General features: G+C 38.2%; 1 protein-coding gene and 1 long non-coding RNA gene across 52 annotated transcripts in view; one reads left to right on the top strand and one right to left on the bottom strand.

Annotated features, from left to right (window-relative positions):
* LOC105481328 (pleckstrin homology domain containing A5) overlaps positions 1-27,730 on the top strand; it is a 250,885-nt gene that overhangs the window by 146,803 nt on the left and 76,352 nt on the right. For 37 of the 50 annotated variants that reach the window (XR_011609302.1, XR_011609303.1, XR_011609301.1 and 34 more), the window contains 5 exons: positions 2,716-3,183; positions 11,377-11,842; positions 15,574-15,657; positions 18,817-18,936; positions 19,787-19,840. Coding sequence is in view for 44 of the 50 variants with exons in the window: in XM_071072113.1 (XP_070928214.1) it covers positions 2,716-3,183; positions 11,377-11,842; positions 15,574-15,657; positions 18,817-18,936; positions 19,787-19,840 (1,192 nt within the window). In the remaining 6 variants the exon portion in view is untranslated. Of the gene's footprint in view, positions 1-2,715; positions 3,184-11,376; positions 11,843-15,573; positions 15,658-18,651; positions 18,937-19,786; positions 19,841-27,730 lie in introns of all 50 variants that reach the window. The other 13 variants (XM_071072137.1, XM_071072122.1, XM_071072134.1 and 10 more) reach the window with 2 other exon arrangements.
* The window catches only part of LOC105481324 (uncharacterized), a 35,173-nt gene that overhangs the window by 498 nt on the left and 6,945 nt on the right, over positions 1-27,730 (bottom strand). The window contains exons 5-6 of one of the 2 annotated variants that reach the window (XR_011609305.1): positions 21,974-22,151; positions 4,770-4,946 (exon numbers count right to left, since the gene is read on the bottom strand). This is a non-coding gene — a long non-coding RNA (uncharacterized lncRNA). Of the gene's footprint in view, positions 1-4,769; positions 4,947-20,020; positions 20,156-21,973; positions 22,152-27,730 lie in introns of those variants that run through there. The other variant, XR_011609306.1, reaches the window with a different exon arrangement.

Genomic DNA, 27,730 nt, shown 5'->3' with positions numbered 1-27,730 from the left:
TAATTTGGGATGATAAAGATGACAATTGTTTGGCTTGTCTTTTGGCAACCTGATAGTTCACTGGTTATGTGCTTATACAATTTTCAGCCGTCTGTGTTAGTGTAATCTACTCAGACAAGGTTTATTAATACCACCTGTGTGCCCAGCTTAGCGTCCATTATCCTATAGAAATTACATGTTTTCTTCTACTCCTAGTTGTTGGAATTTTTATCCCACCCCATTAGATTTAGTCATTCAAAGTGAAAGTCAGTATAGAGAGATTTTGTTTGCTGGGTTTTAAGCTAATGCACTGATTTTGCTGTATGACTCAAATACTTAAAATATTTATTAGAGCATATCACTCTAATAGAACATCCAGTTTTTAACTTGAGAGTTCATTTTCCCTAACTTTATAAAGTATTTCACCTGTTCACTACAATGTCATAGTCTCCTAGTGTGCAGATCATTGATGGCCAAAATTTAAAAAAAAAAAAAAATCTAAGTATAATATGGATTCTCTGAATAATTTTCATCTCTAAGCCCATTATTTTCATTTTATATATCTCAGTGCATTTTCTGCAATAACTTGTGTCACTTTTTAAAATTAGATCACAAGTTTTACATTATTTATGGTACCTTAGCATACTTTTCTGAGTCAGCTTTATTCTATTTAGAGAAAAGTCATCATATGTGTCTTTTGATGACTTTTTCAATGATAAATCTTGGGGAAAAAGGAAAAAAAGCGCACCACAGTTTTAATTTAAAATAATAGCTTTAGGCTGAGCATGGTGGCTCACGCTTGTAACCCCAACAATTTAGAAGGCCAAGGTGGGAGGATTGCTTGAGCCCAGGAGTTCAAGATCAACCTAGGCAACCAGTGAAACCCCGTCCCCCAAAAAATTTAAAAATTTGCTGGGTGTGGTGGCTTGTACCTGTAGTCCCAGCTGCTCAGGAGGCTAAGAGGGAAGGATCACTTGAACCCAGAAAGTTGAGGTTGCAGTGAGCTGTGATCACATCACTGAACTCCCCGCTGGGTTATAGAGCAAGAAACCTTGTCTCAAATAATAATGATAATAATCATGATGGCAGTAATAATAGTAGCTTTAGATAGACTACAGTAATTATGTTTTAAAAATCTTTTCAGTTATTTTACGTTTAATGTTAAAACTCTTGCCCTCCCAAATAGCAAGGATACACGTGCTTTTAGGGTAAATTTTCTATGCCTTCTTTGTGTTGTTCTTGTTTTGAGATGGAGTCTCACTCTGTCGCCCAGGCTGGAGTGCAGTGGCACAATCTCAGCTCACTCCAACCTCTGCCTCCCAGGTTCAAGCAATTCTCCTGCCTCAGCCTCCCGAGTAGGTGGGATTACAGATGCCCACCACCACGCCCGGCTAATTTTTATTTTTTATTTTTCAAAGAGACTGGGTTTCACCATTTTGGCCCGGCTGGTCTCAAACACCTGATCTCAGGTGATCCACCCACCTTGGCCTCCCAAAGTGCTAGGATTACAGGCATGAGCTGCCACTGCTGGCCAACTTTTATTTTTCAGGAGAAAGCAGCACATAGTCTATCTTAGTAAATTTTCCCAATTCTAGTATTGCCTCCAAACTAGAAGCTATGGTTTATATCTAACCTAAAGATATGGATGGTTCATAAGTTTACTCCAAGAAAGATAGTCACTTTTTTTTTTTTTTTGCCTCAGTGACCATATTCCAAACTTTCTAGATATCTTCATCTATAGTTGATTACAGATATATGTATGTAGATCTACATCTTTTCCACACATCATAAACATTGACAGCATTACCAAACCTAGTTTCTGATAGAAGCATTTTTATTTATTGGAATATGGAGGGTTGGCTGCCTCCTGAGAGGCCTCCTAGAGTGGCATGATCTTGGCAGTTTCGTGCAGGTTCAGACACTCAGCTTGATCTTTTCAGAGTCTGGAAGTGATTAGTGAGCAGTACAACTGTCAAGTGACCTAGACACATGCTGTTAACTAGCTCATTCTTTCAGTGGCCAGTGGACAGGGGATGCCAGATTCTAACCCAAGATTGCTTGATGTGATAGAATTATGATGGTAGTAAGGTCTGTGCCAGCCACTTATTAACTCATCTGATTCTCACAAGAACCCTCTGATCTTGGTGACATGATCATACCCATTTACCAAAGAGGAAGCATAGGGCACTTTAAGTGTTCTGTACTTTGCCTGAAGACACAGCTAGTAAGAACAGAGTCGCAAGCCGGACATGTGCAGTCAGACTTCAAGAGCTCTAAAATCATACTGAGTTCCTCTTGAATACAGACAAAAGGAGTTAATCATATGGTTCAGATCTTTGATAGCATCAGACTGTAATTTCCTGTTGCAGCCATTTCCACAACCAGACTCATGTTTGTCTCATGAGTCAACAAGGAGTGTAGATTTTGTGGTTTAACTGTCTTAAGGCAGTCTTAATTTGCTTTATTTTCAGATTCCTAATGGTGGGAGCACACATCACTTTTTACCCTCTAGTTCTTTTATGTTTTCTTTTTCCCCCCTTTCTGTTTATACATTCTGGTATTGTGCTTGAATGTTAATATCACAGCATTGAGTATTTGTGTAGACTTGTCCACTGTAACCCTTTCCAGTCCCCTTGCCCCCACCCCCATAAAGTAGAATTTTTCCTAGATTGAATCCCAGAAGTAATATGTGCATTATTTCATCTGATTTACTATGATTTTCTTCTCTGATTTCAGAGTGGACAAGATTACATCTGAAAATGTACCAACTAAGGAAAGCAATAACATTCCCAACCATAGAGTTCTAATTAAACCAGAGATCCAAAACAATCAAAAAAACAAGGAAATGAGCAAAATTGAAGAAAAAAAGGCATTAGAAGCTGAAAAATACGGATTTCAGAAGGATGGTCAAGATAGACCGTTAACAAAAATTAATAGTGTAAAGCTGAATTCTCTGCCATCTGAATATGAGAGTGGGTCAGCTTGCCCTGCTCAAACTGCACACTACAGACCAGTCAACTTGAATAGTTCAGAGAACAAAATAGTCAATGTTAGCCTGGCAGATCTTAGAGGTGGAAATCGCCCCAGTACAGGGCCCTTATACACAGAGGCTGATCGAGTCATACAGAGAACAAATTCAATGCAGCAGTTGGAACAGTGGATTAAAATCCAGAAGGGGAGGGGTCATGAAGAAGAAACCAGGGGGTAAGTATATGTCTTGTTATTATGAACCCAGGTTTTTTTAATGCTGTGTTGGTGGAGATTGGTTTCTGAGCTACTGATTAAAATATTGGTTTAAATTGTGTTTTAGCTATTACAGCTTCATTACTGTGTCTTTTGTTTATGATGATCAGATATAAGTATTTATTCTCTGTCTCTTATGTTCTGTCACTCAACTTTGTTAGTGACAAGGAGTCATCCTACCTGTTCAAGCACAAGAAAAGGCTTGGGTTACAGGTAGAGATCGAGTTTATTTGGGAGAGGGAGGGAGCAAGCCCTATCCTCCCAACTCACCCCTGTCTTGTCCCCTGCCATTATCACCTCTTCTCTGACTGTCCTCCATTACCAGTTTCTGCAGCTTGGTGCAATGTAAGGATCTTCTGAGACAAGTAATATGGAGGCAGCAAAGGCCTACTGCTCCCTAATTTTCAGTCTTATTCTTGGGCTTTCTTTAAATAAGAATGCACATGACTATTAAATACAAGGCCAGAAGCAGTTGTTTGTGCTTATAATCCCGGCACTTTGGGAGGCCAAAGCAGGAGAATCATTTGAGGCCAGGAGTTTGAGTCCAGCCTGGGCAACCTCGCAAGACCCCATCTCTGAAAACATTTTTAAAAATTAGTCAAGCATAGTGTTGCATGCCTGTAGTACCAACTACTTGGGGGAAGTTGAAGTAGAAGGATTGCTTGAGCCCAGGAGTTGGGAGCTGCAGTGAGCTATAGCTGTGCCACTGCACTCCAGTCTGGCAGCACAGTGAGAACCCAACTCTAAAAAAAAATGAAAAGTAAATGTATTTATGTGAGCATTTATTCATTTTTGCATGCACTTTTTCTTAATATATTTATTGTACAATTGCTATTTGCTAATTGTGAGACCACAAAGTAAAATAATGAAAAGATACAGTCCAGGTTCTCACAAAGATAATTCTGTACTAGAGGAGACAGTTGAATAAGTAGATGCAATTTAGTATGACAGATACAATGAAGGCAGACCAGGGTGCTGTAGGAACACATTTTGGATAACCAACACAATCTTAAGGATTCAGAGTCCAGGAAAACCTTTGTAGAGGAAGCAAAACACAAGCTGTGATACGAAGAATGACATGCATGTTAGGGCTTAAATATGCAAAGCTCCAGGGTTAGTAGAGAACAGAAGAATCAAAAGAAATCCAGTATGACTTGGTTGTAACTGGGGAAACAATGAGTGAAGAACAAGGCTAGAGACATAAGCTAGGAGAGAGATATTCAGATTGGTGTCTCAGAAATCTGGAGAGTAAATTGGAGAAAGTTCAAAAGTTACTTAAGTGATTGAAGTGAGAAGAGGAAGAGGATGTATTCAGGATACAATTGACAAGTCTAGTTGGTTGCTTTGATGTGCTTGACTGCAAACCCGTCTTGCTCAAGATTAAGTTTGGTGTCGGGCGAGGTGGCTCGCATCTGTAATCCCAGCACTTTGGGAGGCCAAGGCAGGTGGATCAATTGAGGCCAGGATTTCCAGACCAGCCTGGTCAAGATGGTGAAACCCCATCTCTACTGAAAATACAAAGATTAACCAGACATTTTGGTGCTCACCTGTAATCTCAGCTACTCGGGAGGCTGAGGCAGGAGAATCTCTTGAACCCGGGAGGCAGAGGTTGCAGTGAGCCAGGATTGTGCCACTGCACCCCAATCTGGAAGTTTCTTGAGGGAAATCGAGAATGGCACCCTGCCTTTTTGGCCTGGGCAACTAGGGTGATTTGGTGCCTTTTACTGCAAAGAAAAGATTTGGGAAAAGAGAAGATAGTTGTTGGATGGGTTATGTGAGGTAATGCATATGTTAATTAGCTTGATTTAGCCATTCCACAATACATATATTTCAAAGCATGTTGTTCACCATAAATATGTACAATCTTATTTGTCAATTTTCTTTAAAAAGAACTGGCAAATGCTCGAATTTAGCAGTAATCAGGCAATTGCACATTAAAGAATCAATTAGGCGTTATTTTTCACTTACCAGATGACCAAAATCATAAATAAATGAATTAATGAAGGCACAGGTGAATAAAAATTAGATTACTTAATGTTGGATGGAATGACAAACATGAATAAGCTCGTATATTACTAGCAGGAAAATAAATTAATACAATTTGATTAGACAGAAGCAGGAAGCAGTTCTGGGGGAAAAAAATGAAAGGATATTTGAAAGTACTTGGGAAAGTAATGACTTTCAGGAAAATAATAAAAATCTAAATCAGAAGATTGCTGAGTCTCTGCTCACCACGTTAAATCTCACTTCAAAGAAGAATCACTTTTCCCCAAAAATCATACTTTCTTAAGTTTAAAAATGTATGTAGAGAGTCAACAGATATCTTGAAATTAGAGGATTTTTAAAAAATTGTTAAGTATAAATACTGGTTTTAGGTTCCTTTATGAGTAATTAATATCAGTAAAGTCTTTCTGTGACTTCTTTCTTTTGGACATAGACCAACAGCTTCTGAAGGCTGGTTTTAGGTTATTTTGAGCTAAGGTTTTCTCTGGGTTCCTCCTACATTTTTGGGTTAACTGTTATGCCAGTTTTTATAAACACTGTTATTTAGATGTTCTTTTGAAATGGCTTGAGTCTACTTTGGATCATAAGAAAATATCATCTACATTATGATATAAACTTCATTATAAAAATAGTTGTGTTTTATAATGAAATGATTTTTTATTGGTGGAAAGAAACAATTGTAATTCAATATCTAAATCATTTTTTAAAAAGCTTTATGAAAGCCTTTTATTATTAAAGTTCTGGTAGGAAGAAAAAGGTTTAATATTTAGTCAAGTAGTAGATCCCTGCATCTGTGAACAAAGCTTTAAAGTTTCATTCTGAGTGGCAGGCACTGTTAAGATGCATGGTCCTTAAGCCATTGTTCTGCATGGCAGAATCACAGGGAAAGGGTTTTTATGGTGCTTGACAGGCAGCTGCTGGTCAATAGGGCACTAAATCTGATGCAGGAGCTTAGAGTGTTCATTTCTTAAGCTTTCAGTTAAAAGTAAATCACACTTTGCTTAATTTGAATTTCTTTGGGGAAAAAAGTCACTAAAGGGAATTGTAGTTTTGAAAAATAGGTCTCAAAGTGCTAGAAATATATGGGATAAAAATAAATTTGCTTGATAATAATTTAATTTTTAATTAAAATTCCCCAAATGTGGTTCCAAAGATGACAGAAGAGCCTTTTAATGTCATTAATTAACCAAGCTTACTAAAAATATACATATCCTGCTATTAATGATCATATGATAGTTGACAGTTCAGGTTCAATATACATCTCTACAACAGGGCCCAACCCACACATTATGAATACTTCAGAGCGCTTGACAGAAGTGTTTTAGTGTAATTATGTTTTTGAACTATAATTTCGACATTAGCTTATAAGAATTTTGGGTGTGTTTTAGATTGATAATGTATGTCCCCTTCCTTACATGTTTCTATGATATAGCTCAGTGCTTAATCTGTAGCTTTTTGCATATTAAGCCTACTGTAGTATTTCTTGAATTTGTAAATGACCAGATAAACCAAGGTGTGTCAGGGTAAATTGCTTTTGTACTAGGGCAGTCTCTTTGATGGAGTCAGCTTTCCCTAGCTGACATATTTGCACATAGTCATGGGGTTGCCAGCTCTGGATGTTTTCCAGTTTCTGGCTTTAATGTGATCAGAGAAGGTGAAGAGGAAGAGGAAGACCAAGCAGAAACAAAATGGGAAATACCCGTGGAGGGAAAGCCTCAAGAAATTGAACTCTTTATACTGGTTATATAAGAGCAATTGGGTACCTTTCTCCCTCTCTCCACCCCTGAAGGCATCAGATGGTTGGCCTGAATGCAGGGGTTCTTGTCTGGAGACATTTTGTTCAATTTTGAACAACCTGTTTTTGAGTAGAGACATTGAAATCCTGAAGAACAACCAGCATGAGGAAGGAAATTTAGTTTAGGAGAAATGGTTGAAATAATTAGAAATATTTTTTTAAAAAATAAGGCATAGAATTTTAGAGCTCTGGAGTAAGTTTATGATGAAATCATCTTCTAGATGAAAAAAGAGGATCCCAGTATCAGTTGGCCATTGGTTAGATTTTAATAGCATATAAAGGGCTCTCTGGTACTATAAGATTATATCCTTCCTAATTTTTAATGCCTTTTTATGTTTAAGTCATTGTAATAGATGAGTATGATTTTTTAAAAATAATATTCATATCTTAGGCAAAATTTTAAAATAGAGGGATTTTTTTTTTTTTTAATCCAAAAGTTTAGGGATCGCTGGCATAGTTAAAAGAGTACTGCTTTAGAAAGGAGGAGACCTGCATTTTAGTTCTGTTTAACCCACAAGCTCTTTCTGTAACCCCAAGTATGATCTCTTGGACCAAGCGTGGTGGCTCACACCTGTAATCCTAGGACTTTGGGAGGCCGAGGTGGGTGGATCACCTGAGGTACGGAGTTCAAGACCAGCCTGGCCAACATGGTGAAACCTCGTCTCTACTAAAAATAGAAAAATTAGTTGGGCGTGACAGCAGGCACCTGTCAGCTACTTGGGAGACTGAGGCAGGAGAATCATTTGAACCCGGGAGACAGAGGTCCAGTGAGCAGAGATCATGCCACTGCACTCCAGCCTGGATGACAAAGAGAGACTCCATCTCAGGAAAAAAAAAAAAAAAAATATATATATATATATATGTATATATTTGGCTATACTGACATCCTGAAATATCCATAGGGTAATTTTCATATGCTTCTATTAGACAATCTTCATACAACGTATTGTCGTGATTTGTTGACATGTGTACATCCCCCAGCATGCTATATAACCTTTTTACTTTTTTTTTCTTTTTATCCCCAATACTTAGTACAGTCCTTAGCTTGGAAAGTGTTTTATATATATATAAAATCTCTTGGTCTTTTCTCCCCTACTCCCCTACCCTGCCCCCAGTATTCTGAAGGCCCCAGAATACGTAACTTATCTAAGGTCTAAGTACTTAATAGGAAAGCAGGAATCAAAACTTGGCTGTCTTGATTTTTGATCAACCACTTTTCCTGCTTTACTGTTTTCCCACTATATCCCCTCTGGATGCTTTAACCCACAAAGAGAAGGTATATTTAACGTGAGATTTTCTCTTAGTATAAAGGTAACATAATTTTACTACCCCAATAGATACCAATTATGCAGGCAGTTTATTAATTGGGTGCCTCATAGTCCAGTGCACTCAATTCATTACACCTCATCACAATGAAATCTTTTTTTTTTTCTTTTTTTTTTTTTTTTTTTGGAGACAGAGCCCTCCCTCTGTTGCCAGGCTGGAGTGCCACAATCTCAGCTCACTGCAACTGCAAACTCTGCCTCCCGGGTTCAAGCAATTCTCCTGCTTCAACCTCCTAAGTAGCTGGGAGTACAGGAGCACGCCACCACGCCCGACTAATATTTTGTAGTTTTTGTAGAGATGGGATTTTGCTATGTTGAACTCCTGAGTGATCCACCCGCCTTGGCCTCCCAAAGTGCTGGGATTATAGGGGTGAGCCACTGCACCCAGCCTGAAATCTTTTTGTAACTATAATATAGCAGTATTTGTGCATTGTTGCTGACAGGTATTTGACTCAAAAGAGAGCTCTTATATCCAGATTATCAGCGAAGGATTCCCAGATTATTAAGAGTATGTTCAAATAATTTTGCCATCAAATCTTTAATCCCTTCTGGTCCATGTAATTACCAATATCTCTGACATTTTCACAACCAGTAAGGGCCCATGTAATACTAGGAAAAAGTTGTTAACTAAACATTGAAAGAAGAGATCAGGAAACCTGAGTTTGTGGAGTCCCAACCCTTCTACACACTTAGTTCATTGAATTATGTTGATTTTGATGTTAGGATATAAATTTATGCCCATGGAGATGATAGTATTAGATGAATACTTGTAATTTAATTTTGCTTTTTCATATTCTTTATTTTATTTTATTTATTTATTTTGTGGAGACAGAGTCTCTGTCTTATCACCGAGGCTGGAGTGCAGTGACACGATCTCAGCTCACTGCAACCTCCACCTCCCAGGTTTAAGTGATTCTCCTGCCTCAGCCTCCCGAGTAGCTGGAACTAAGGCATACATCACCATGCTTGGCTGATTTTTGTATTTTTAGTGGAGACAGGGTTTCACCATGTTGGCCAGGCTGGTCTCGAACTCCTGGCCTCAAGCAATCTGCCTCCTCAGCCTCCCAAAATACTGGGATTACAGGTGTGAGCCACCGCACCCAGCCTAATCTTGCTTTTTCTAATCTAGATGTTTCTTGTGGTGGTGGTAGTGGTTAAAAGGTTATGTCTGGGAAAAATAAAAAATTAGCCAGGCATGGTGGCATATACCTGTATTCCTAGCTATTTAGGAGGCTGAGGCAGGAAGATCACTTGAGCCCAGGAGGACGAGGCTGCAGTGTACTCCACTGCACTCCACCCTGGGTGACAGAGTGAGAACCCGTCTCAAAAAAAAAAAAGTATGTTTGTATTTAGAATTTGAATTATACCTACACCTCTATATCTAAAGGAAATAGGAGGCCGGGCGCCCACTCCTATAATCCTGGTACTTTGGGAGGCTGAGGCGGGCAGATTGCCTGAGCTCAGGAGTTCGAGATGACCCTAGGCAACATGGCAAAACCTATGAAAGTACAAAAAATTAGCTGGGCTTGGTGGCTGGTGCCCGTAGTCCCAGCTACTCAGGGGGCGGAGGCAGGAGAACCACTTGAACCTGGGAGGCGGAGGTTGCAGTGAGCTGAGATTGTGCCAGTGCACTTCAGCCTGGGCAACAGAGCAAAACACTATCTACAAAAAAAAAAGATAATAGAGAAACACAAATGTTAACTTTACATAGAGTTTTTAATTGACTCTTTTTTTCTGGCTCACTCCTCCCCTAACTAACTTTTAAAAATCTTTTTTATATCATGAATTTCACCTAGTATGAAGTTGGCACTGTGATAGTTTTATAAATTCAAAATAGTGTGTTTATCAAAGTGGTTTTTTTAAAAGTAGTAAACTGAAATTGTATTCTTTGATTTTTGGAAATGGTAATATTCTGTGCTTAGTAATATGCAATTACATATCCAATTCCCAAAATTAGCATTTTAAAAGAACTATACTTTGCATGCATAATGTACATGAAGCATTTTTAGATTGCTTTAAAAAGCCTCCTGAGAAATATTCCACCATCTATGAAGTGAAATATTAATTACTGTGCTGGAAACATTAGAAAATTGCTGAGATTGCAGTTTTATATCTGAAATATTGTGATATTTAAGTATTTTATCTTTAATAGAATTCTGAGCGTCAACTCCAAGTCATTTTTATATTTCAAGTTAGGAAAAGCTATGAAAGGAAGTTATTCCTTCAAACCAAATGTACTGATGTATTTACTCCCATAAATAACCATATTTCCTGAAAGAAAACATCCAACAGAATAGTCAACATATACTTGCAGTAATTTCTTTCCTGTCTTTATGCTCTATGGGTGTAACTCACTTCATATTTCATCCATACATAGAAATCCTAGTGCTCTGATGAGATGTATGAAAATGAGACTTTATTTATATAAGAACAAATAAAATACAGAGACAGAATTGAGATTAGATTTTAAACATTCTTATTTCTCAAACGAAGTATAATAGTCTTTCATCTTTAAATCAAACTGTACATTGTGTGGAACTAATAATATTTTGTGTAATTGATATAGATGCTGTTTATCCTGTGTTAAATTTGTTAAATTGAATTTCATAAAAAGATTAAAATCTATTAATAGTGTATATCTTGTATAATATTTCAATCTTTAAAAACAATACATTCTAAGCCGGGCACGATGGCTCATGCCTGTAATCCCAGCACTTTGGGAGGCCAAGGCAGGTGAATTACCTGAGGTCAGGAATTCAAGATCAGCCGGGCATGGTGGTGGATGCCTGTAATCCCAGTTACTTGGGAGGCTGAGGCGGGAGAATCGCTTGAGCCTGGGAGGCGGAGGTTGCAGTGAGCCAAGATCGCACCATTGCACTCCAGCCTGGGTGACAGAGCGAGACTCCATCTCCAAAAAAAAAAAATTCTAGTATATGTTTTACTTACTGAAACAAAAGAAATGTACTCTAATTTAGAATTTGGAAAATAACTCTTCTTCATGTTTACATTTTAATTATTTTTTTATTTTAGAGTAATTTCTTACCAAACATTACCAAGAAATATGCCAAGCCACAGAGCCCAGATTATGGCCCGCTACCCTGAAGGTTATAGAACACTCCCAAGAAACAGCAAGACAAGGCCTGAAAGTATCTGCAGTGTAGCCCCTTCCACTCATGACAAGACGTTAGGACCCGGAGCGGAGGAGAAACGGAGGTCCATGAGAGATGACACAATGTGGCAGCTCTACGAATGGCAGCAGCGTCAGTTTTATAATAAACAGAGCACCCTCCCTCGACACAGTACTTTGAGTAGTCCCAAAACCATGGTAAATATTTCTGACCAGACAATGCACTCTATTCCCACATCACCATCCCACGGGTCAATAGCTGCTTATCAGGGATACTCCCCTCAACGAACTTACAGATCGGAAGTGTCTTCACCAATTCAGAGAGGAGATGTGACAATAGACCGCAGACACAGGGCCCATCACCCTAAGGTAAAATAGCTGCTCATTTTATGTTAACTCACTACCTTATAAATGCTGTGTTTTCTTTCTAGTATACTATTTTAAATGTGAGAGACAAAAGAATGAGGAGAAAGTAAGCAAGGCAGCTCTCTATTTTGTTTTAAAAAATAAATAAAAATATTTTACACCATTAAGATCTCAGGTATAAAAAATACCTAATTGCAACACTTCATCCCTCAGGAACACAGGAGCAGTTCTTTTGAGCAGATGCATTCTGTATTCTCTGCTTGATACCATGTCTCATCAGTTCTCCATGTAGGTTAACACCACGTGCATTTCATTGGTTGTTTTTGGTTTTGTTGTTGTTGTTGTTGTTTTGTTTTGAGACGGAGTCTCACTCTGTTGCCCAGGCTGAAATGCAGAGGCATAATCTCAGCTCACCGCAGCCTCTGCCTCCCGGACTCAAGTGATTCTCCTGCCTCAGCCTCCCGAGTAGCTGGGATTATAGACATGCACCACCACACCTGGCTAATTTTTGTATTTTTAGTAGAGTCATGGTTTCACCATGATGCTCAGGCTGGTCTTGAACTCCTGATCTCAAGTGATCCACTGGCCTCGGCCTCTCAAAGTGCTGAGATTGCAGGCGTTAGCCACTGTGCCTGGCCTAGACCACATTCATTGTTATTGGCTTTTTACACACTTGCAAATTCTACACCTACTGTCTTCTGGCATACCTGAAATTTTGTATCAAGCTCATCCTGTTGTTCATGAGGATAAAAGTGTTAACTTTATCTTCTAGCCAACAATAATAGCATATTCAGATAACTCCTTAAACACTCAATTTAATATTAGAGCTTAATGGTATATATACATTTAAAAAATGGAGATCATGTTTTACTTTGTATATTAAGTTGGTTGAAGCATTGCTTAGTATAGATTACTTGAAGTGAATTCAAAGTGCTTTGTATCAATCAGCTTTTCATAATGCTAAAGCAGTGGCTTTGATTAGTCAGCTAGTACACAGCCAGTTCACTAATGTCTATCCTAAATTGCTTTTTTTTTTTCATACTAAAGAATTCTTTGGTCAGACATAGTGGCTCGCGCCTGTAATCCCAACACTTTGGGGAGCCAAGGCCATAGGATCACTTGAACCTGGGAGGTTGAGGCTGTAGTAAGCTGTGATTGCGCCACTGCACCCCAGCCTGAGCGACAGAGCAGGACTCTGACTCAAAAAATAGTAATAAGTTATTGCTTTATACTATTTTAAAATGCTCTTTTCTTACCCTTGTGACAGGCTGAATCCTTCAGCTGCATTATTACCTAAAGCATTTGCTTGATACTTCCATAAACATTTATTAAGATTAATAAATTAATCAGGAATTTTCCTTTGAAGAAAGTTTTAATTTGCCTCACAAAAAAGGCTCACTTTGGACTCCATTGTAACAAAGTTCAGTGTTTCCTCACTTTGTCCAAAGACTAAATCATGATTGATATAAAAATAGTAATAATATATAAGAAAAATCTGATGTAAGACAAATTAATGTGTTTGGTGTAACAATTGGCTCTAAATTACATGCTGTCGTTCTTAATCGTATTTTTCATGGTTTTGGCCAGAATATATCATCTGTTTTGACAGCAAATATGAGATGAATCTATATTCTCTACCCGATTCCCGACCATCTACTACTGCTACTCCTAAAAGACTTCTCCAAAATTGCCAAATTTTTCTTTCAAACTATCCTGTCCTCTTCCTTGATCTAGATCAGTGGTTCTTAAAGTGTAGTTCATGGAACCCTGTGGGGGTTCCCTCCCCATGACCCTTTCAGGGAGTCAAAACTATTTTTATAATCGTAATAAGGCATTATTCATTGTATTCCTACTTGCGCTAGTAGTACAGAAGTGATGGTGAGTAACATTTCTGGCACCTTAGCATAAATCAAGACAGTGGCTCCAGACTATACTAGTGGTCATTGTAGCCTTCACTGCCACACACTTGAAGTAAAAAAATAGAAGTATCAGGTTCACTTATAAATCTCATTCATGAAACAATAGAAAATAATTTTATTGAACTGTAACATTTTGTTACATATTCTTTTACTGTTTACTTGTGATGAAATGGTAAATGCATAAAGCACTTCTATGGCATACCAAAGTGCTAACAGTTATCTCCCAGTAAAACACGTGACGGAGTTGCAAGCTGAATTAGCTCCTTTTATTGTGAAATGCATTTTTATTTGAACAAAAGACAACTATCAATATTCAGACGTGGTATTTGATAGACACACTTTCTCAAAATGAATGCTACCCTGTCACTTCAAGGAAAACAACTGACAGTATTTGTCACTGATGACAACGTTTGAGTTTTCAAGCAAAAAATAGAATTTTGGAAATCATGTATCTGCCACTCTGAACTTGACAGCTTTCCGGTGCTTAAAGATTGGTGGTGATATTAACAGTTGTGATTTTTTAATATTGTATACTGACATATGTCAACATTTGGAACATTGCATAACTCACTGAACCAATATTTTCCAAATGACCAGTGTTTAATATCACAAGATTCATTTAAAGTTCAAATAGACCAGTGCATATTAATGTAACAGAGTATCAAAAGTTCGTTGATAAGGTTTCAGATATCACTGTTACTAACCTTTAAAAAAATACCACTTTTTTGAGCTATAGCGCAAAGTCAGAGATGAACATCTATAATTATCAAGAAAAACTATTAAAGTTTTCTTCCTTTTCTCCAACTGTGTATATTGAGGGTAAATTTTCTTCACATACTTCCACTTAAAGAGATTATCACAACAGATTAAATACAGAAACAGATACAAGAATCCAGCCAGACATTAAAGTTTTGCAGAACTGTTAAACAATGCCACTCTTGCCACTAAATTTTCTTTTTAAAAATATAAAGGGATCCTGAGGCCAGAGAGATTTTGACAACCTCTAAACCAGATTTTAGAATTACTCTGTTCAGGCCGGGCACAGTGACTCTCTCCTGTAATCCTAGCACTTTGGGAGGCCGAGGTAGGCAGATTAATTGAGGCCAGGAGTTAGAGACCAGCCTGGCCAACGTGGTGAAACCCCGTCTCTACTAAAACTACAAAAATTAGTCAGGTGTGGTGGCATGCGCCTGTAATCTCAGCTACTTGAGAGGCTGCGGTAGGAGAATCTCTTGAACCCGGGAGGTGGAGGTTGCAGTGAGCTGAGATCTCGCTATACACTCTAGGCTGGGCAACAGAGCAAGATTCTGCCTTAAAAAAAAGAATTACTCTGCTCATCCACATCAGTATTTTTTGAGATGGAGCCTCGCTGTGTCACCCAGGCTGGAGTGCAATGACGCTATCTCGGCTCACTGCAATCTCCACCTCCCAGGTTCCAGCAATTCTCCCACGTCAGCCTTCCGAGTAGCTGGGATTATAGGCCCATGCCACCATACCTGGCTAATTTTTTTGTATTTTTAGTAGAGAAAGGACAGGGTTTCACCATGTTGGCTAGGCTGATCTCAAACCCCTGACCTCAAGTGATCTGTCCACCCTGGCCTTTCAAAGCATTGGGATTACAGGCGTGAGCCACCTCATCCAGCCCCACATTAGTATTTTATGACACAAGAAATTTTAGTCTCTATCATCTTTCATAAGCACTAATAGCAATTTTAAATGGTATTTCATAATATGAATTTAAGATTTCTCCTTGCTGACATTGACAAGAAAAAAAAAACTTTATTGCAGAATTACATTGTACCTTTACTTTCCTAGCATGTCTATGTGCCTGACAGAAGGTCAGTGCCAGCTGGCCTGACTTTACAGTCTGTTAGTCCCCAGAGCCTCCAAGGGAAAACGGTGAGTAATATCTTTATTTACCATACCATGTTTTATTTATGTGCTACACAGGAAGGTACATATCTAACATAGTTTTTAAGTTTGAATTTTCAGAGGTTCTCCCAAAGAAAAAGCATTACTGCTTTTGTGCAAGAGATGCTCATCAGAAGAATTTGGAATCATGTAGCCATTTCGGTGTTTTAGTGGATACCGTTTCCTAAGTGCCTGACTGGCCAAATAAAAGATTATATTTTGAGACTTTACAGCCGGGTGTGGTGGCTCATGCCTGTAATCCCAGTACTTTGGGAGGCCGAGGTGGGCGGATTGCTTGAGGTCAGGAGTTCGAGACCAGCCTGGCCAACATGGTGAAACCCCATCACTACTAAAAATACAAAATTAGCTGGGCATAGTGGTGCGTGCCTGTAATCCCAGCTACTCGGGAGACTGAGGCAAGAGAATCACTTGAACCCGGGAGGTGGAGTTTGCAGGGAGCCGAGATCCGGCCATTGCACTCCAGCCTGGGCAACAAAGTGAGACTCTGTCTCAAAAAAAAAAAAAAGAAAGAAACTTTATTGTGTAAGCTAAGTGGGTTTCTTTACTTTGTTAATTCCCTTATCCTTAAAACAGAAATTGCAGTAATTCATTAGTGAACAAATCCAGCAAGCAGCTATTTGTAGTCAAACTGCCAGCGTATTAAGTTTTTCGTGTGGATTTTTAGATTAACTTCCTTAGAGCTGTTAATAAAAGAAACTGATTTGCTTATCAGCAGAAAAAGAAAGACTGTAACAAACATTCCAGCAAAGAAAGTACTTACCATTATCATTTCATTGTCAGTGTTATGTTAATTGGAAAGGTGTTATATTAGCAGGATACTTCTAGTTGAAGAGAAAAGATGACTTTTCCTCACTTCAGTTTATTTTAATGGTAATGTTCTTTTATCAGGGGCTCTGGCTTTATTGTCAGTAGATAGCCTCAGTTTCTGTAAAGATGTGATTTTAGCACCTGTGTATATCGTTGTTCATTATTTAAAATTCCCTTTCTGCAGTAATCAAATTCATCTTACGTGTTTTGTAAAAACATTGTTTTATCTTTTATACGTTTAGATAAAAGGAAATATTTTCTTGCTTTAAACTTCCTGCAGTTTATTTGCCAAAGATTATTTAATTAAAACTAAGAACTTTAAAATGTTAGAATTTTAAAACATTAGATTGTTGACCTGACGAATAGTCATTAATGACAAAGTAAATGCTAAATAGCATACCACAAATGTTTCTCTAATTCCTTGCTCCCTCTAGTGGGTATTTAGCACAAAATTTATTTACAACTTCTGCTTTCTTTGGTCAAACGTGCCTCTTTATTTGGCCTCAAAATCTAAATAAAGTTATTGGTGTCTTTCATCCTTTTGAAAATCTCTTAATCTTTTAAGATCCATAAATAATAAATCAGAGTTTCAGTATTTCTTGTGGTATCACTCTGATTTCTTGTGGTTCTTAGAATATCTATATCCCTTACCCCACCTTACCTTCTCCCTGGCAAGACCTCGAGTGTTGGAGATGATGATCATAAAACACGGACCTTTCTAGCATCATGAGGTCACAAGATAGAATTGGCATCAGAGCAAAAGCAACTGTTCTTTTTCTCTTATGTGGTTTATTTAAATCTCACACACCAAACCTTCTTTGACCATTTAATATACAGTAAAAAACTGTTGTCTCACCTGTAGATACCTAGTTTTATCTAAGGAATCCAATAGTAACTATAGTTTACTTCTACTAACACTTTTTCTGTCTGAAGGCAATAATTTTTAATACAATTTCAGATAATGGTTAAAAATGATTTCTGTTTTTGAAAAGAATTGTAGGAAAATAAAGAGCAATAACAAACAGAACAGAAGAGAGCTAGTGCAATGTGTGGTGTAGGCAAAACAAACCAATCTCAGGAATACTTTTTAGCCTGGAATTTTTAAGACTACATTGCAGCACTCAAGTGAGGAGAGTCTCCCTGTAGCCCGCTTTCAGTTGTTAATTGTAACAAAGCTCTGAGAAATATCAAGTAATATTTTATGGGCTGTAAGACTGCCAGTGCCCATACCTTACTGTATTTCTAAGAAAAGTATATTAAATTGGCCCATTAAGGAATTTCATCCACCGTTGAAAATTTGTTTTCCTTTGGATCACAGTCACCAATCAGGAACCAAAAAAAGGTTCTCTTCTTTTCCCAGAGTGAAGGAAGGTTTATGTGCCCATGGAAACTTTCTCTTTTTCTTAAAAAATAAAACTGATCTTATGGTCCTAAAAAATGCTGTATGAAAGCACTAACAGTGACATTTCAGAATATAACTGGGAAATAATTAATAGAACCCAGATCCCAAGTTTAATAATGTGAAGATATCCAAGTTTTACATCAATTTTATTTTATTTATTTATTTTATTTATTTATTTATTTATTTATTTACTTATTTTTGAGATGGAGTCTCGCCCTGTTTCCCAGGCTGGAATGCAATGGCGTGATCTCGGCTCACTGCAACCTCCGCCTCCTGGGTTCAAGCAATTCTCCTGCCTCCCCGGTAGCTGGGATTACAGTCGCACGCCACCATGCCTGGCTAATTTTTTGTATCTTTAGTAGAGACAGGGCCTCACCATGTTGGCCAGGCTGGTCTCAAACTCCTGACCTTGTGATCTCCTGCCTCGGCCTCCCAAAGTGCTGGAATTAAAGGCGTGAGTCACTGTGCCCGGCCTACATTTATTTTAATTATTTTATATACCTTCTGTTAGAAAGTTGGACATGTAGGTATTTGTACTATTGCTGGAAAAAGGTGTAATTTTTTTAGACATCTTAGTAAAATATCTTTTAATAATTTTTAGTAGCACTTATGTACAAACCTTTATAATGGTTTTTTGACGTACTTTTTTGTACTTAACATTTAAATATTCTCATGAGTTCTGAGAAAATGCCTTAATATACTGTTGTTTTGCTGTATCTTTTAAAGTAACACTGTTCCTTCTATTTCTCTAGATATCTATGCATTTATGTAGGACCTATCATCATAGTGCCTAGGCACTATGTTTGATGTCAACCGTAAGAGGAAACTTGCCAAGAAATCTTGGTTTAATATCTGTCACTTAAGACAACAATTAATCTGTTTTCCACTGTTTGGATTCTTAAATTGTACTCCTTCAGCCAGAGGAGCTTACGCTGCTGCTAATAAAGCTGAGACGGCAGCAAGCTGAACTGAGTAGTATCCGGGAGCATACGTTAGCACAGCTCATGCAGCTAAAGCTTGAGGCCCACAGCCCAAAGGTCAGCTATGGAGAGATTTGTCTGTGTCGTCTGCCATCATCACTTATTTTGAACCACTCATTAGTCAATATGATCAGCGTCATTAGTATTGAGCATGAGCCCATACCATCATTATAGTGACAACATTAGAATCTCCTATTAACCCTTTGAGAATCGAACTTATTTATACATGACTGAAAGAAAATGCAGGTAGGGTGCATTTCTTTTTAGCCTTCTACCCACCCGCTCACCCACTGGCTTTTGGTTTTGAGGAAGGAAATGCATACAGTACTTCATGTATGCATTAACTTCATGTTGTTATTCACTGAATACTGTGACTTCCACACCTGGTAAAACAAGTATTGAGAAGTCCTATAATTTCCAGTAAAACAATGAATTGAAAATTCATTATAGCTTTAATAATACTGCCTTTTAAATGTTAAAAATTAATTTTAAAATGTCTTTTATTTTTAATGAAAGCAATGAACACAAAACCATTTCTCAAAGGGTTTATAGCTCTGGTTATATAAGAAGCATCTTATTGAAAGAAGTAGTACTTTATTACAGGAAATAATTGACATGTAAAAGTTCTAACAGTCAGTTTTTGCTAGAGCTATTTTAAGGAATTTTTCTGCTTAATAGTTCATTGTTCATATGCATGTCTACTTAATTTCTTACAAAACAAAATATAATTTTATAATTTAATATGTCAGCGGTACCATTTACAGGGGAGCATGTGCGTGAAAGTTGTCGTGCACTGTGATATAATAGGTTGTAGTAAATTACCTGTTTTTCTTATTCCAAAATTGACCTTTTCTTGAATTCCACATCCTCTTTCTCTGTCCCTTTTTTCTTAATTGGTGCCTACTAGAATGAAATTCTTTCACATCATCTCCAAAGGAACACCATATATTTGGATCACCAGGTGGGATTCATAGAGATTTTCTTACTTTTAATACTTAATAGAACTTCTTAAATATAATACAGTTTTTCAGGCTACTCAGCTATTTCAGTCACTTTGAATTAATAACATGACTTTTACAAGTGATAGAATATGAAATCCCTGACCAGGTGGATTCAGGAATTCCATAATAAACAGGGAGAAAGGACAGATGTGGAAGTAAAGGGGGGATACAAATGTTGGGTCAGCTGAAATTGACAGCCTAAATTCTCTAGACTTCTTTCTTCTTATCCCATTAAAACGCCTACTCCTTGAGGCTTATCTCAGCTTGGAGTTGACCTAATTAAAGGAACAGACACCAAGCTGTGAATTGTCTTGTTAGAAGGCAAGAAGGAGGGTGAATGTAGTGTGCTCTGTATTCACAAAGGGGAGTTTAAAGGTGGGTGAAGTTGACTGCATACAATGGCTCATGCCTGTAATCCCAGCACTTCGGGAGGCCGAGGCAGGCGGCTCACTGAAGGCCAGGAGTTCGAGACCAGCCTGGCCAACATGGAGAAACCCTGCCTCTACTAAAAGTACAAAAATTAGCTGGGCGTCACAGTGAATGTCTATAATCCCAGCTACTCAGCAGGCTGAGGCACAAGAATTGCTTGAACCCAGGAGGTGGAGGTTGCAGTGAGCTGAGATCGTGCACCACTGTACTCCAGCATGGGCTATAGCTCAAGACTCTGTCTTAAAGAAACAGAGAAAGAGAGAGAGGGAGGGAGGAAGGAAGATGGGTGAAGTGTGTAGTGGAGGTGATTTTTAGTTGCCTGTCCTTATTCCCTGTTTGCTGTGTACTTCCAGTGTTTGGTCTTTGCCAACGTGTATAGAGCCAGTTTTATAGGAGGCTCACGTTCCTAGCATTAACTCAGTGGTGGCACCAGGTGTGGCTGGTTGAGGTGAATGATCAAAAGGGAAAGTGGCAATGGGCCGGGCATGTTGGCTCACGCCTGTAATCCCAGCACTTTGGGAGGCTGAGGCGGGTGGATCAACTAAGGTCAGGAATTTGAGACCAGCCCAGCCAACATGGCGAAACCCTGTCTCTACTAAAAGTACAAAAATTAGCCAGGCGTGGTGGTGCGCACCTGTAATCCCCACTACTTGGAAGGCTGAGGCAGTAGAATCGCTTGAGCCCTGGAGGTGGAGATTGCAGTGAACCAAGATCGTGCCACTGCACTCCAGCTTGGGCAACAGAGCCAGACTCCATCTCAGAAAAAAAAAGGAAAGTGGCATTGAACAAGTAGTGACTCAGTTTTTATAAAATGCTCCATTAATATTTAATTTTAATTTGTTGGGAATTTTTTGTTATTAGACATAATTTCTTTCATTGAATGCATTTTTTATATAAATCAAGCTAAAACTTATTCTAGCTTGTTTCAAAATGTCCAAACTTGACTATTTTATCAAATAAAGAGGTTACTGTGGAAAATAAGACAAATGCGTTCATATTTATATTTGCATATTTGAAACAAAACAGTAATGTGCTACTTTAAATTAGTTGTATTTAAAGAGGGATTTTGCATTAGGATAACCCTTTGAAAGGTGTTAAATCATATTTCTTATTTTAATTTTTAAAAGTAACACACTTTTGGTAATATAAAATTTATATATTGTTCACAAAACATTTTCATCAGCATTTTGGCCATTGGAATGCTTTTAAAATGAGCATTTCATGTATCCAAATTTCAGATCTTCAATCCAGAGATTCAGGCTATTGAAATTTAACCACAGTGTATATTATGTACTTTGAAAGCAGTCTAATAAAGACGTGTTAGCTAATAAAATAGAAAAATCCATCTTCCTTCAAAATTCTGCACTGCCAAAAAGCTGCTAAGATACATGGGAAATAAAAAACTCATTTGTATTTAGAGCCGCAAAAAAAATAGGTTTAAAAAACAATGATATAAACATGAATCCGAAGTTATCCGGCATCTCAGAAAATAAACCTTGTGGTTTGCTGTAACTTATTACCGACCTCATTGAATCAAAGCTGGAATTGCAGAGACATAGAACTTCAGAAAATTTTAGAGAAGGACAGGTAAATATACCAAAAACACCACCATTTGCTGATCCTCAATCACTTTCCCAGATCGAAATTGTGTTTTATCCCTTTACCTAAATGACCTAGATCCTGTTGAGTCTCACGTTCCCATCACTCGTCTCGAAGAAAGCTTTGTTGAACCTTTTCTATTGCTCCATGCTGTGGTCCTACAGGTGACTTCTAAACATCCCAATGTGTTATTGATCTTCTCTATTCTCTCAACATGTCACCAAAGCTTTTCTGGTAATTTATCTGAAATAAAGTTATTCAATTTTTAAAGTTTGTGATAATGAGAAGAATTACAGAATTGTTTGAATGATATTTCGTGTTTGAAGTAAGAATATTTTGATAGCAAAAATTGGGCCATTTTTAGGTAATAGTTAGACAGCATATGAAAACATGGTGGAGACTTTGCCCCAAAACTCAGATATACTTAAATATATATATCTTTAAGGTTTCCTAAAGCAAATCTCTCTTTAAATAATTTTATTAAAAATTTATGATTTAGATAACTGCGTTTTAATAAAATTTTTCATTCAGCTCAAACATTTCCAGCTTTTAATCTTGTTACTGCCAGTAACATAACATTTTAGATGACCAGGTCTGTTGTTTTTGTAGGGATTATTGGTTCCCTGGATTTATGAATTGATTCATCAGTTTTATATAACTACAAATTCAAGAGTAGATTATAAAATCTGAAAGAGGAAAAGGCTCTGGTCACATTTTATACTATATATCATAACAAATGAACATGTGCTCATCTATTCTCACTCTAACACTTATTCTGCCTCCCCTAATAAATCATCAGAATAACACAAGACCAGCAACAAAATGTAGTTTTCCTCCTGCCGCTTGTGAGGGATTGCAATAATCAAAAGCAAAACTGTAATTTCTTTAAATTCTGTTAATAGCTGTCACTATTCACAAAAAAAATAGACCCAAAGAGTATTCTCATAGTTGCTTCAGAGGTCAACTCATTTCTGATGCTACTGGAATGTTTAATAAAAAATAAAAAATAAAATTGCCTTATCTGAAAGTCTACAGATTTACATATTAACAGGCAATCCAAAAATCTTGACTTCTGGTGCCTGTAACTTCAGCAATATAATTTGATTCTCACTATCACCGTTTATGAGGATGAATCATGTATTAAAGTGGTTTTAAAATAACAATAGCTCTACTAATTACATGGTAGAATTTTCTTCGGTTTTTTGTTTTATTATGAAGTACAGTATTACAGTTTATTTATGCTTCCATAGCCCAGTTAGTGTATTATTCGAAGTCTACATTTATATAATACTAGCCCTGGTTTATTTGTCATTTTTGTGAATCTTAAGATAGCACAGGCCCAAAGTAGAACCTGTATACATACAGTAATCCCAACTATGTATTTTATGTACCTCATCCATGTTCTATGTAGAGAATGAATAAATACATAATATATCAGTAACTCATTTTCTTCTCATCCAGCTTAGTTGTTGCTGAATATTGGAGACACTTTTGGTTACAGTTTAAGTGAAACTTGCCAGCTTCATCCTAAACTGCATCTACTGAATGGATTTAACATTTGTTAGCTTTTTCCATGTTTATTTTTCTGTCTAACAGTGTATAAATGGGATGGGGGGAAGCCATAAGTAAAGTGTTGCCCTTGCTGTGTACTTGCCAGGAGGTTGGAAGTAAATTTCAGATTATCAGCAGTTAAAATGGGGTCTCCTCCCCCGGAGAATGAAGTATCCTGTTGTAGTTGTTTGAAAGTGCAATCGTGGCTGGTGTTTATTTTATGAGGGAAAGAGAAAATTTTGAAAAAAATTTTTTTCTTATCAGAGCAGGGCAGATCAAGCATAAGCTGAGCTGTTGAGCAATCATTCTATGATTAGGAGTCCCTAAAAGGTTCCACAGAGCCAACTATAAGTCATTTGTTTGAAACTAGAGTAACAGGTTTCCATAGGAGCTGATTGTAGCCAAACCATTTGATGATATTTGGTTGTAAGATACAGAAGGAGCACACTGATTGTTTGGCTCCTGTACCCTACTGGTTATTAAGGATTCTTAATAGTATCCCTGATGGTTAGATTCCCAAGCCAGGCCATGAAAGACAGTATTTTACCCTGTGCTATATCTGAAGACCAGACTAACAGTATCACACACCCTAACCACAATGAAGAAAATATCTCTCTTAAAAATGTATTCAGTGGCTGGGCACGGTGGCTCACACCTGTAATCCCAGCACTTTGGAAGGCCAAGGCAGGTATATCACCTGAGGGCAGGAGTTCGAGACCAGCCTGGCCAACATGTAGTGAAACCTCATCTCTACTAAAAATATGAAAATTAGCCAGGCATGGTGGTGGTCACCTGTAATCTCAGCTTCTCAGGAGGCTGAGACAGGAGAATCACTCGAACCCAGGAGGTGGAGGCAGAGGTTGCAGTGAGCCAAGATCACGCCACTGCACTACAGCCTGGGTGACAGAGTGAGAGTCAGTCTCAAAAAAAAAAAAAAATTCAGTGTGGCCAGGCACCGTGGCTCACGCCTGTAATCCCAAGACTTTGGGAGGCCAAGGTGGGTGGATCACCTGAGTTCAGGACTCCAAGACCAGCTTGGGACAACATGGTGAAACCCCATCTCTACTAAAAATACAAAAATTATCCGGGCCTGATGGTGTGTGCCTGTAATCCCAGCTACTTGGGAGGCTGAGGAACGAGAATCACTTGAACTGGGGAGGCAGTGGTTGCAGTAAGCCAAGATCATGCCCTGCACCCCAGCCTGGGTAATAGAGCAAGACTCTATCTCAAAAAAAAAAAAAAAATGTATTCAATGTGCGAACCTCAGATCTTAGGCACATGTATGCCTTCTCTGGCAGATCTAACATTGGGAGTGGGGTCTTGAAGTTTCTCACTCTTGTCACTTAGTAGACCTACACTAGTTTCTAGTTCTTGGCTCCCATAGCCTAGACCAGGACTGGTTGGGTTGAGCAAAAGAATGAAATTAGGCGTTTAGAAACCAGACCAGGCACTGAAGAGAGGAAGCAGGCAAAAACTCTCCATGAATGAAGAGGTAGCATTTTTTTGATACAGACATGAAAGCAGTATTAATAGGAATGGGGAAGTTAGAACATATTTCCCTCCATTTTCCTCACCTATATTTTAGCTTTTCCTTCCATTTGTTTCTCTTTTTCTTTCTAACATTCCCTACTAGTGTTTGAAGAGCGGTTGTGAGAGAACTCAAATGATATTCCCCTTTTCCTTTTCCCTAATAACTTTCCTGCCAGGTTTTCAAGTAGGCAATGATAACAGAAGGTGAGATATTAGGAACTGTGACTACAAGGTATGTAGGTGGAGATGCGCAGAAGGATCCAGAGACTTAGAGCAATGCTTCACATGCCTTTGGTAAGCATGCTCCCTACTGTGGGTAAACCAAACATGTACGAACCCTCCCAGAATCCTGATATACTACTGCAGTAACCAGCCTCTCCTTTTAATATCAGATAACTAAAGGACCTTATCCTCAAAGTCATGGAAAAGCAGGAAGTTTTTCATGACAAATCAGTTTGCCATAGTACAGTTAAAAAAAAAAAAAGGCAGTTCAAGCATACTTATGTATTCTTTTTTGCATGAACATGTTAAAGGTTTACGAGAGTCAATAGCTAAATCCTTCTTTATAATTTATCAGTACTTTTTTTTTTCTTGAGAATGAAAAACATTTCATGTTTATTCAGAGATCCAGTAGACTGGGGGTAGATTGTCAACAGAGTCAGCACCTATGTATGTGTCCTTTTTTCAGTACATTTTTTAAAAAACAATTATCAATTTCTTGTGAGGAGAGTAAGAAAATCATTTTTGGGCCGAGCACAGTGGCTTACGAATGTAATCCCAGCACTTTGGGAGGCCAAGGTGGGTGGATCACCTGAGGTCAGGAGTTTGAGATAGCCTGGCCAACATGGTGAAATCCCGTCTCTACTAAAAATGCAAAAAGTTAGCTGGGCGTAGTGGTGCATACCACCCGCTACTCGGCAGGCTGAGGCAGGAGAATTGCTTGAACCCGGGAGGCAGAGCTTGCAGTGAACCAAGATCTCACCACTGCACTCTAGCCTAGGCAACAGAGGGAGACTCCATCTCCAAAAAAGGAAGAGGTGCAGGAGGGACAGAGATAAAACTCAGAAAATTCTTTACCAGGATATGAAATAATAATAATGGCAGAAATCTAAGACTAAATGGATAATGGATTAGATTATAATTTAATATGTGTCTCTTAAATTGGCCTATCTAGTCCTCTTACATTATTATCATGGGTCTGTTCTTAGCAGTTGTCTGTCCCATTTTTTTAGCTTTTTTTTTTTTTTTTTTTACCTGTCTCAGTGCTAAGTGGGAAAGATCTCTGTCTCTTGGTGTTCTCTTAACCGAGAATTCGTCTTCATCTATTCATCATTTTACTAGCTGTCACTGTGTGAGCTTCGTCCCTAGCTGTTTCATCCCTAGTTGTTGCTTTCTAGTGGTCTTTGTAAGAGTATAGAAGCATTCCTTCTTTGATAATGTTAAATTTGTAAGTTTCAGGTGACATGTGAAACCTTTTTTAAGATTTTTCTCAATGTTTTGAAAAGCTATTAGCCAGGATCGTAGTGTAATAAGACATAACGTTTTTCCTTTAAAAAATTTAATTGCGTGTGTAGAGTTAAGAAGCTGTTGTACATTTATGATTTAATAAAATAATTCTAAAGGGAAAAAAAAAGAAATTTCTGCCTTCAGCGCATCCTCAGTGTACCCAAAACAAAGCTTGTCTTTTTTTTTTTTTTTTTTTTTTTTTTTTTTTTTTGAGACAGTCTCACTCTGTTTCCCAGGCTGGAGTGCAGTGGCACAATCTCAGCTCACTGCATCCTTCACCTCCCGGGTTCAAGCGATTCTCCTGCCTCAGCCTCCCTACTAGCTGTTATTACAGGCACCCACCACCATGCCCGGCTAATTTTTATATTTTTAGTAGAGATGGGGTTTCACCATGTTGGCCAGGCTGGGTCTCAAACTCCTGCCCTCAGGTGATCCACCCGCCTCGGCCTCCCAAAGTGCTGGGATTACAGGTGTGAGCCACCGCGCCTGGCCCAAAACTTGTCATCTTTATCCCTCAAGTCCCTGACCAAAAAGCTAATGCAAAAAAAAAATTATAATACAGTAAAATGGTTCAGAATATCAGTTAGATTAACTTTGGTCATATCACAAACATTTATTGAATACATCCTCCTTCAGAGGAACTCACTGGACTTTGAGAGCCATCAGTACTCTTGCTTTACTGTTTGCTTAGACCTGGAACTTAAGGCTGGCACCTTAAAACCCCCAACGGAAAAGAGGATAACACATAGAGAAAGTGAGGCCGAGTCTCCTCTACAGGCTGTGGCTGGGACTGCCTGACACCAGCCTTTCACAGTCTGACTGACTGATCAACAAGAAGAAAAACAAGTGGCAGGCTACCTGGAAGGACCTAAGGTGTGACCAGCCTCCTTGGCAGCCTGCCTGCCGCTCCATCACTGTCAGGGTGGAGATTTTTCATATTTGTGAAAAAGGCAGAATTAAGTCAGACAAGTGCCTGGAGTTGTATTATGTTCTCCTAAAATCTTGTCTGCCCAATATCAGCATGTATTAAAGTTAAACTGATAACTTTAAACTGGAATTAAAAGTACTTTAAAAATAGTTTCACTGAAAATGGAAAAATCATGAGATTCTGTAGTACTATCTGAACAGATTTTTTTTAGCTGATTACAAGTCGGCATGGTGTTTGCTCAGGAGAACAAACGCTACCATAACGCCTTATATATGCGAGATCCCTTATTACCATTTAGTCAGCAAAT

Source organism: Macaca nemestrina, chromosome 10 (assembly GCF_043159975.1).
Source record: "Macaca nemestrina isolate mMacNem1 chromosome 10, mMacNem.hap1, whole genome shotgun sequence".
In the NCBI taxonomy this organism is placed as follows: Eukaryota; Metazoa; Chordata; class Mammalia; order Primates; family Cercopithecidae; genus Macaca; species Macaca nemestrina.
Note: the sequence above shows the minus strand (reverse complement) of the source record. Positions and strands in the feature narration are given on the sequence as shown.